General features: G+C 40.9%; 1 protein-coding gene across 2 annotated transcripts; it reads left to right on the forward strand.

The window, feature by feature from the left end:
* The first annotated feature begins 321 nt into the window (after positions 1-321).
* haspin (histone H3 associated protein kinase) lies at positions 322-11158 on the forward strand. Of its 2 annotated transcripts, none has more exons than XM_044029377.1 (16): positions 322-969; positions 2032-2175; positions 2295-2438; positions 3145-3282; positions 3553-5494; positions 6395-6530; positions 6655-6797; positions 7006-7191; positions 7628-7713; positions 7877-7939; positions 8042-8133; positions 8306-8385; positions 8563-8651; positions 9339-9481; positions 9592-9694; positions 10270-11158. In XM_044029377.1, exons 1-16 carry the CDS (start codon positions 812-814, stop codon positions 10469-10471), a joined length of 3849 nt encoding a protein of 1282 aa, XP_043885312.1. In that variant the 5' UTR covers positions 322-811; the 3' UTR covers positions 10472-11158. The 2 variants fall into 2 exon arrangements, with proteins under 2 accessions (XP_043885312.1, XP_043885313.1); XM_044029378.1 differs by having other exon boundaries at positions 3148-3282.
* The last annotated feature ends 67 nt before the right edge of the window (positions 11159-11225 follow it).

The raw sequence follows: 11225 nt of genomic DNA on the forward strand, positions 1-11225 counted from the left end.
CTCTTATTGCAAATTTGTTTGGTCTTTGTATATTTGAATACTTATTAAACTATTATGTATGCTGATAACTATTGGTGATTTACTGGTACCTTAACAATGACACTCGCAATGGATAAGATAAGGATAATTTAATAGAGCCTTGTAGTAACGTATGAATAAGGTAATACAAAAAATAGTCTGATAGACTGTTTAATGTACGACACATGACTTATTTTGGCATACAAAGAACCAACTCGTAACCAATGACTACGCTATGTAAAATATGAATTAACTTTTATAAGTAACTTTGGTAAGTTTCAGATTTCAATTCATAAATAACATCGATGGAGGGGGGCAATTTTTATCCAAAAATAGTTGTAAATATTCAAAAATCAGTGAGTATCAACTGTACTTGTGGATTTCTTGAAAACGTTTCACCTCTTATTCAAAAGGTTCTTCAATTCTGAAAGTTCCTGAAATACTTTGGGACTGAGAATAAACGCAGACAGCTGCAATCCCTCCAATCCACCAGGCGGTGCTGTGATATCGTAACTAACTACCGGTTGTGGACCAATCATCGGTGCGTTCAGTAGTTTGAACAATAAGCGGTTTCCTGGCGGATTCACACTGGATAATAATGAAGGAGACACAAATGTAATGCATAACGATAACCATGGACCTGTGTTATTATAAAACTGCTACTTAGAGTTGCAGTGTGTTTAGTTTGTCACTGTTAAGAGTTAGTTTTAAAGCGCTCGTAGAGTTTTCTTAGCTGTTAGGTTTAGCATTGCTAGCTCACGTTATATTAGTCGTAACGGTGATTTGAGTCATCATGAAGCCAGTAAATTCGGTATTTCTTAAAACATACGGTAAACAGAGGCGAAAGCTGCCCGCCTGGATTTCACCGGACAACCGCAAGCAGGTCTTCGACAGCAGCGTCTCAACAGACGGAGATCTCTCCGAGTTTGAACCGTCAAAGCCAGGGATAAGGTACGTAATGATCTGTCACCAAAAAACAAATAATAACATTAAATACTGAACATGTTCAAGTAACGTTGTATTTAAGTCTTTCCCACAGGACAGCTAAACGAACTAAACAAAAAGATAGAGAGAGAGGAAAGAAGATTGTTGTATGTTGTCTGCTTTATTTTTAGATGTGTCTGAGTTGGATTATGGTGTGTTTACATCCGTGTCATCTACCACTGAGCTCCCATTCATACCGGTCAACGTTTGTCCTGAATGATCTAGTCCCATGCAGTTCCGGTCTGAACGCTTCCAATAAATCCTGAATGCGTCCACAGTTCTAATCACAGAGACCAATGTATATGGTCACATTCCTGAGCTACATAAAAATAATATGTCCTGAGGATGGATCATTACAGAGAGGAGGCACCTCAACCTTTTCTCTTTCTCATCCACTGTCACTCAAAAACACACTGATAACCGACACATCTGCACAGTCTGACTCATTAAAAACATAATCACCTTCTTGCAGATACACATCCAGTACGCATTTCAGTGTTGGGTGTGTTAAGCTGTGATTGGCACTCTCCACATGTGACCGGACCACTCACGACAGATGTTGATAACAGGTCTGAATTAGAGCATAGATGCCCGACCCGAGTCGGGCCATAAAATCAAGCCCAAGCTCTGAACACAGTGAACAAGGCCTTAGACGATGCAGCCTGGATGAAATAACTGTCCTTCTGATTAATAAATGACCGGTCACAATTCTTAAGCAGCCAATTTACAGTAAATGCATCCTAATTAAACATATAACTATTAAATGCTTGAAAGTTAAAAGAATTATTGAAATATATTTTACCTTTTCTGTCACTGTAAATTCCTCCGATTAGTTGGGTTCTACTTACACACAATACACACTGTCATCATATGAACCTTGTATATTAAGCAGAAGTTAATTTAAAACAATTTACCCTCAAAATCACCAAATCATACTTTGTCATTTTAAAGCTTTCCTCTAACCTTCCCATGCTCATTTTTCTTTTCTGCTCAGAGTTTCATCTATTTTTTTTTGTTTTCATTTCATAGAGGGAAAAAGACTAGTGTTGCTCGTCGTAATGGGACACGTCCAGCCAAAATAAAGGCCATTTGGTGTCTGACAGAGGAGAACAGTTGTGAGGAAGATGGCGCCATCCCCTCACTTCCTCATCCTCAGCAGAGCAGAACAATAAGGTCTGTAAAAGACATATGCACCTGGCAATAGTGGTTTTCGAACAAAGTATTAAATTATTGTTATTGTTATAATTTTAACCTGCTCACGTTGGATTTAATCTTTTCTTTATTATCATAAGATTGAAGAAGACTAGTGTTTGCAATAGTAGGGCAGTCCGTCCTGCCAAGAGAAAAGCTGCTTTACGTGTGATGGAGAACAACAGTGATGAGGAGAACATCAGCTGCTCCCTTCCTGCAGTCGCTCAACAAAGCAACAGAACCAGGTCTGTGTATAGCAAAGTTTTGGCAGAGCGTACCATGGAAACACAAGCTTTGTCAGAACATTGTGACCATGTTATATCTATTATTTAGTGAGTAGATAATTAATCACTGATTAATGTTAGCCGTTTTTAATAAACCATATTGGCCAATTATTGCAAATTACCCATTTTTGTTCCCAGAAAAATTGTTCAAGTCACTAAAACTTATTTTTTATACATTATTTTCTTTGAAAGTACTGTATATAAATGCACATAAAGACATACATTTATTTGGCAAATGCCATTTGTGTTATTCAGTATCAGGTTACTGAAGTTAAGCATGTGGAGGGGGGTGGAGTGGCTCAGTGGTTAAGACCAGTACTCTGTGTGCGAAAGACATCATGGTCGCAATAGTTGCAAGTTCAACTCCACCCCTGGCTGACTGTACTCAATTCCATTGTAAGTCGCTTTGGATAAAAGCGTCTGCCAAATGACATTTCATGACATGTCATGTCATGTTTTTCTTGTGACCATTAAGAAATTTATAAATTTAAAAAAGATTTTTTCAGATGTGATTTTTAGCATAGGTGTCTATTTTCATCAGCTCTTTTGAGCCACTTTTATTTGTGAAAGCTGCAGTTTACAATCACAGATTTAGGACTGTTGAAACATTTCAACAACTATAATATGTTTATGCATTTCTGAAATGGTTTTTGTCTCTATGTGTCAGTAGGAGAAACCAGCTTGCGTCTAATTTAGGAGTTTTGATGAAGAGGAAAGGACGGCAGGTTCCAGTGACCAGCGAGAGTGAGGGAGACTCTGTTGCTAGATCTCACAAAAATTCAGTTCAAAAGAAGAGCGGCTCTGAGTAAGTCCTCAGCCAGTCAGTTTGTTATTGCTCCTACTGAAAAGTGTTGTGGCTTCAATGAACTGCAACAGGACAGCAAATACTATACACCATTAAAAACATATTTGGGTCAGCCCAGTTTCTATCACTATCTATCACTACATTTCTGTTTATTCTAAATTATTTAATTGAAAATTAAGTTTTGATTTTTTTTGTTTGTTGTTTTTATGTGCTGTAATGTCCTGTGGTGGCTTTAACAATTTGCCCTTTGTTTTTCTTTTATTCACTTAGTGTTCAGCGTTCTGTGGGTCGCTTTGTAACCTGCCGCACACGCCGGGCTGCCGCCAAACCCACACTCCCGAAAGCAATAGTTAGCAACCTCAACTCCTCTGATGACTTTACTACGGAAGCTCTTCGTTCCAGACGTATTCTGCGGCCCACCAGGAGGACGAGGGTCCCTCCTTCAGCATTTTTAGTGTCGAGTGCAGAGAATTCTATAAATGCTGTAGGGACTTTGAGCTTTGCTAACCCCCTGCGAGAAATATCCCTCAATGAATCGGCAGATCACAGCCTCGGACTGTACTCCAGGAACCCCCCTTTTTGCTCTACTCCCTCAGCAAGCTCCTTCAGCACACGTCCACGCCTTAAACCCTTCTCCATCAATGAGAAGTCTACCAGCATTCCGTCCATGACAGTAGGCTGTGCAGGTATCCTGAGCCCATTTCAAGAAAACCTTAAATCACCCGGGCAACCTGTCTCACCACCTCTCTCTGCAGCACCCACTGGACTCTACAGTGATGATAAACTGCAGCCAAGTCTTTGTGAGCAATCTGGTGATTTATTTATGGAGTACAGAAGCACAAACAAGAGACGCAGCTGTAGCCAGGAGGCAAACAGCCACACTGAAGACTCAAAGGCCAAGTTTAGAGGGGAATTAAGCTTGAATCTGCTCTCAGTTGACAGTGAAAGCAGCAGTGACTTTGTGTCAGCGGCGGGAGGGTTAGAGTGGCTGATTGAGGCTCTGAAGGAGAAATGCTTGACCAGTCCCTGCACAGTGCGGCTGCAGAGATTAGAAAACCTCACCGTGACTCAGCTTAGTTGTCAAACAACCTACTCATCCTGTTTGGGACTTTCAAGCATGGGTCATAGCCAGCAAACACACAAACCTCCACAGTCTGTGGACTGCAGTCAAACTGCATCGTTTAATCTTCATTCACTGATAACCAGAAGTTGTTCACGGTCAGTAGATAGTTGTGATTCTCTTGAACAAGCCGCTTCAGGGACTGATCTTTCACCATTAGTTGACTGTAAGAATTTCGCTGATGAATCCACCCACCACGCAGAGAGCAGCGTCGACTTTATTATGGGTACACACTTATCAGCCAAGAGTGTGGAGACACTGTTTACAGAGGATGAGGCTTTAGCTGTAAATGACAAACGTCTTGTGAAGAAATGCACCGTTCAGCTCAAAAGGTTGGATTTGTCACAACTGACTGTTCAGCAGCTTAAAGGCTTCACAAAGCAGAAAGAAACACATTTGGTGTGTAGCCACAGGTCTGTAAATGCTGAAAATGACCACACGCGTAACACCAACGACCCAGAAGATCTCACGTGTTTAGGGGAAACCATGGAGGGGTCGATTTTACCTGTGCGTCGCTCAGTAAGCAATTATGGTCCAGTCGCTCAGACACAGTCCAGTGATCCAGCAACAGAGGAGAAAGCTGCAATACTCACAACAACGCTGCGAGAGAGATGTCATTCTCGCAAACTCTTTGTTGAGATAAAGAGAATATCTTTACCACAGTCAAAAGGGGACAAAGGGCAAAGGTCACCCACAGATGCGTCAGGCTCGGCCAGTCATGAACAGATCAAAAATAACCACCAGTCTGACAGTGACATGAATGTCTGTCGTGAAGACACTTCTCTTAAAGTAAATAGGAAAAAGAGGAGCTTGACTTCTGAAGACAGCATTTCCTCAAATGAAGAAGTTGTAAAGAGCTCCTGTGACATTCTGCCGAGAGGAAAGAAAATGTCCCTGGTCCCTAAAGAAAAAAAGAGGAGGAGCACATCTACTGACCGACCTGGGACCACGAGGAAGGCGTGTGTGAGCGGCCTGAGTGTGAACCGCTGGAAAAACAAAAGCAACACCAGCGCATGGTTGCGGGCAGGCGAAGTGAAGTCAGTGGACTGCAGCATCAATGAGCTGATCACCGCAAAACACAAGCAGCCGAAGGTGAGGACAACGTGCATGAAAATGCACCACAGTGCTGCTGAAATATTATGTCAAATTGCTGAGTAATGTGATGGTTTAGATTTTTCACTGGACTTTTCAAGTCATTACCACAATTTGTTATCCAGGCAGTGAAGGTGAAATGAAGCAGGTGTTTGACACTTGAGTCTCTTTATACTTAAAATCAAAGTTATTATGTGAGACAGCCTTTTATGAAATTGAATGACAAATGAATCATCTTTCCACCCTTTGCAAATTGTTTTGTTATCATTTTCTGGATGTTAGAGATGGGCATGTCTTTTACGTTGCAATCCACATATCATGGTTGTGAATGGGCACGAAATGAAATCAGAAATGTTTGACCAGGTTCAGTGACGTGGTTTCTCCCTAAGTGACAGGTTCTGATGAAGTAATCTTGCATGCTTGCCATCAGTGTCGCAACGATTAAGCCATTATTAATAGGTTGCTTAATTATTCATCAACCATTAATTTGATATTCAATTTATCAGTTTGAGTGTGTTTTTAATAATTAAATGGGAATATCTTCTGGTTTCTTTGCTCTATATAACAAGGTAGTCTGAGTAATTTTGTTCTTACTTTTTCAGTTTATGGACCAAACAACTAATCGATTCATCGAGACAATAATTAACGATTACTTTCATAATCGATGAATGTGTCAGTTACGGGCCTCCTACGGCCATGTTTTTTTGTATCCTACATATCACATTTTTCTTTATATTTAATCCTTAGCAGGTATTATTGCACATACAAATGTTTTTTTGTTTAGTTTTTTGCTTCAGCTTCAATCCCACTCTGCTGTAATAAGTATATGTCTTTTGTGAGGAAGGATACAGGCAGAGCTGTGGCATCGCCAATGATCTATTATGTGTGCTCTGTGTTTAGGAGCTCCAAGGATTCGTGAATTTGTCCACCCCAGTGAGAGCGAGCCCGCTCAACATCTCGTCTCTGCTGGCTGACTTCACTCCCAATACACACACCTGGAGGCGACTCAAGGCTGCCCTCTCTGTTCATCGCAAAGGCACGATTGCCACTATTCTTCATGGAATTCTAATTATTTCTTATTATTTTTCCGTGAATGTTTTTCTAATTTAACTCTTACCTTTTTTCTTTTTCTTTTCTTTTCTATCTTTCCCTCTCATTAGTGCTCCTCACTCCAAGGAGTGTATATCATCAAGGCACTCCTGGAAGAACGGCTCAAACAGACATCAGCCAGGATCTGTTTGCCTCACCTTTACGATCTCTGCTCCCCAAACACCTCCAGTTGCAGCTGACCCACAATTCTTCGGTAAAACACACATTACACATGAGCAACTTTGAAGTAGTCGTAATAAAAATACCCGCCTTTAAAGTAAACATGGCCCAACATACAACACATACAAAATCACTCCTTTATGAAGATCATAATGATCAATGTCTTTTCACTAAAATGTGAAAAAACAAACAACCTCTTCACTGCCTGTAGACTTGTGTCTTATCACCTCTTTTTGTGGCAGTTGTGTGAGGACGCAGAGCTGTCGGATGCAGAGAAGGTGTATGCCGAGTGTGGGCAGGAGCAGCCTCTGGCCTGGGAGGAGTGCATTCTCCCTCACCGTATGAAGCGCTGTGTTAAGATTGGCGAGGGAACCTTTGGCGAGGTCTTCTCCACCACCAATGCCTCAGGAGAAACCGTGGCTCTCAAAGTATGTGTTTGTGTATTTATGGTGTGTTACGATATATATATATCGTGTGTTGATGTGCTTTTCAGAAAGTTGTATTGATGACTAACTTAACCTGAAGTGTTTGTGATATAATCGTCTATTAGTCAAAAAACTGTTTGACGTGCAGAATTGCCCGGGAGGTTGACCAAATAATCTGTGCGGATTTGTTCTGGGTCATTTTTAATAAACGGCATCAACCGATTATTACTTCTAAAGATCAGTATCGGCCTTTAAACCCCCCCACAAAGTACCTACGTGGAACAATGGCGTTTTGTTTTGGGCTCTCAAATGCTAAGAACAATGCTATGAACAGTTTCATAATAACCAAAAACAAAAAAAAGTAATAAATAATTGCATGTACTGTTCATACGGAGTATATATGGACTCAGCAGTTTAACATTGGCTCATGTATTGACAGATAATTCCACTAGAGGGCAGCGAGAAGGTGAACGGAGAGGACCAGAAGACATTTGGAGAGATTCTTCATGAGATTATTATCTCAAAGTAAGCGACAAACTAACGCTGCTTCATTCACCGAGACGTGTGGATGATGGAAGTTGTGACAACAAAATAATAATAATAATAATAATAATAATAAAATGAATCTGAATCGTCAGGCCTGAATGATGCCCGGACAATGTTTTGTTTGTGTTTTGTTTCCTGTCAGGGAGCTGAGCAGCCTGAAAGAGAAGCAACACAACCAGACTCACAGCTTTATTGGACTCAACGAGTAAGCGTTGTGACTGGTCCTTCTGTCTTATTGTGCGTGTTTGTCAAGTGGTGTTGTTACTTGATGTGTTGTGTGTGTGTGTGTGTGTGTGTCTCATCGTAGTCTCCACTGTGTTCGCGGACGCTATCCCCCAGAATTCCTCAGTGCTTGGGACAAATTTGACCAAAAGAAAGGCTCTGAAAACGACAGACCAGGTCAGATAAACATATCACATTGCTTTCACACATGTCTCTGAAGTTAGAGTGACTGATATTACTAGGTATTTATTTATTTGTTTTTTTACTTATGCAGTAATTTAAACCCCATTTAACATGGTTCAACAGTCTTTCATATGTTCATTGGATTTCTTGATGTTCACCTGCACAGATTTCTTTGAAGAGGATCAGTTCTTTTTAATCCTGGAGTTTGAGTTTGGAGGTGCCGATCTAGAGAACAGCAACGGAACGGTAATGGATCACACACGGCGCCGCATTGACTGCAGCTTATTACTTCTGCAGACTACCTTTTTAAAAAAAATGATAATGCAAGTTTATTTTAAAAACAAATCTTCATAACCTATGAAGGGTTTGTTTGCTTCATCAAAGTACACCGTCTTTAATTCAAGCCTCTCTTGTGTCGTCAAGCTTGCATCTTTGGGAGTGGCGAAGAGCATCCTTCATCAGGTCACTGCTGCGTTGGCTGTTGCTGAGCAGGAGCTTCACTTTGAACACAGGTAGAGCACTCGTGCACCTACGTACAAAAACTCCAGCCTTTAATAGATTCTTACAATTAAAAAAACAAACAGATTTTTGTAGTCTGCCAGTTGCAAAACAAAATTCAACCATAGGTTCACAGGCATCACCTGTGACCAGGCACCTATTGGATGATAGTAGCTGATGGCCAGTCACACTGGTGTCCTCTCATACTGTATGTGCTCTGCTTCATTGTCATCATGTGTTAATGAAGAAGAGCTGAAACTAACGATTGAAACCATTAACTCCTCAGGAAACTGACATTCCTCTGCTGCCTAGTAGCTACTTTTGTCCTACTTTCTTGGCTTCGTTTTTCATGCTGGAAAACAACATCCATTTTTATATACAGTCTTTGACATGCACACTTCCCTGTCTGCAGTCTTGTTCTTTGTTGCCTTTGCAGTTGTGTTTTTGCTGTTCATAATCTCACTAAATTCCACAACATAGCACAGAGTTGCTTGTTGAAAACCGGTTCCATACGTCTCCTGGAGATCAAAAACGCCATAGTTAACTTGGATAACGGCACATTTTTAACACTGAATCATCTAAATTTTGTCACCCGGGTTTGCTCGCTGAACTGTTCATTTGAGACATTTAGCCGCTTACTTATCGGCCTATTGCATTCACTCCTTAGGTTTTGATATATGATATATGCTGTTTTACTGCAGGGATCTGCACTGGGGTAATGTCCTGGTCAAAACGACCAAGCAGAAGACGGGGAGCTTCCTTCTGAATGGGACAACTCACTCTGTGGAAACCAAAGGGCTGCTGGTCCGCATCATTGATTACTCTCTGTCCAGATTAGAAATCGGTCAGACGATTTTTCTACTCTCTACATATTTTAAATGACTCGTTTTGTGTAGATACTGTATATCAACAGTTCATCAATACTCCGTGTACTGTCTGTTTTCTTGTCGTCAGATGACCTGACGGTGTCCTGTGACATCTCGAAGGACGAGGAGCTCTTCATGGGTCAGGGAGATTATCAGTTTGATATTTACAGACTGATGCGACAGGAGAACGGGTCAGTGACGACTTACTGTACATGGGTCACAGTGAGCAAACACATTTAACATGGGGCATAATGGAGCCTCTGCGTTACAGTAAATGTGTTATTTCCTGTTTGGCTTTGTGAATCAATATGGAAGACAATTTCAAACAGCAATTCATTTTTCTTTTTGTGCAACTTCTGACAGGAGGGATCAGTGGTTTCTATGATGGGGTGTATTGTCTTTCATAAAGTTTAGTTTGGCAATTGATATTGTTATTGATTGTTCACTGTGATGGCCTAAATTAGCAATGTGACTTTTTTTTTTTTAGGAGTAAAGGATCAATATTCATTCTCAATAATTCTATCTCTGCTCAATATGAAGGTACAAGTACTATGAACAGCTTAAAAGCTTAAAGCTTAAAAAAGGAACCCCCCTTTACATTTTTCCCTTCCTCCAGGCTCAATGCTAAGCTGAGCTTACTCTCTCCTGAATAGAACTTCATATTTCCGGAACAGATTTAATCCTCTCATCTAACTAATTGTGTATTTCCCACAAAATGTCTTCTTGTGGCTAATTCGGTGAATTAAAAGTGTTCCATTTTTCTCAGAAACGAATGGAGTGTCTACCGCCCTCACACCAACGTGCTGTGGCTCCACTACCTGTGCTCCAAGCTGCTGTCCATGAAGTACCGGGGCTCAGGGGGGAGAGGAGCCAAGGACACGCGAGAGGAGCTCACCCGTTTCTATGACAACGTCCTCCAGTACGGCTCTGCCACCGAGGCACTACAGAACTGCCCCATGTTCCAGTAATGTGTCAGAGCCAAATGAGCAGACGAAGTGTGAGCTGGGCGCTGAGCCACATACTTTTTTCTTCTTCTTTTTTTTAGTGAGTAGAAGGTGCAGCGTATGTATGGAATTAGATTTGTGTCAATATTTTGTTTGCTCCGGAGCTTTTGCGTTAGCGCTCCCTCAGTTCTTTGCGTTTTCTTGGGTCGCTGCTGAGTTTGAAAATATTGACACAAATCTAATTCAATCTAACGTATGTAGGTGATCATAGTCACTATGACCCTGTGACCCTTCATGACCTCTCATGTATAAAGAAGATTCCCTTGTCAGAGATGGAGGTCAGTTCATGTAGTGAAGCTTTTCATTTGACAAAGGTTACGACCATGTGGAAAATATGTATTAGGTGTCATTAGTAACACTTATAAATGATGAAAAAAATGTACTTAATAAATCTCCTTGGGTTTTGTTCTTTTTAACATTAAGTGCTGTTGTGCTCACAGTTTTGGCAAAACTACGGTGGCCTTCGCACACCAGAGAGGATGCAAACACTCCTCAGCAGCAACTGGGAAACAAAATGCTGTAAAAATATGCAGCTTTGAGTTTCTGGCGCTGCATGTTTTCTCTGATTACAAGCATGTGCTGTGTAAATGATGTAAATACACACATGGATGTACATGAAAAAAATAAACCAGAACCAGACCCAAAACAGATTATCATTTCATGTTAAGGTTATTTGTCCTGCTTAGTCAGCTGTAATATCACGTGACATCTCACCCAT

This window comes from Solea senegalensis, linkage group LG6 (genome assembly GCF_019176455.1).
Source record: "Solea senegalensis isolate Sse05_10M linkage group LG6, IFAPA_SoseM_1, whole genome shotgun sequence".
Lineage (NCBI taxonomy): Eukaryota > Metazoa > Chordata > Actinopteri > Pleuronectiformes > Soleidae > Solea > Solea senegalensis.

Excerpts from the sequence above, each read along its gene's own strand:
- haspin (XM_044029377.1), top strand. The coding sequence starts at position 812 with ATGAAGCCAGTAAATTCGGTATTTCTTAAAACATACGGTAAACAGAGG. Across the intron at positions 970-2,031 it reads CCGTCAAAGCCAGGGATAAG|AGGGAAAAAGACTAGTGTTG; the intron begins GTACGTAATGAT and ends TTCATTTCATAG. Across the intron at positions 7,192-7,627 it reads GAGAAACCGTGGCTCTCAAA|ATAATTCCACTAGAGGGCAG; the intron begins GTATGTGTTTGT and ends ATGTATTGACAG.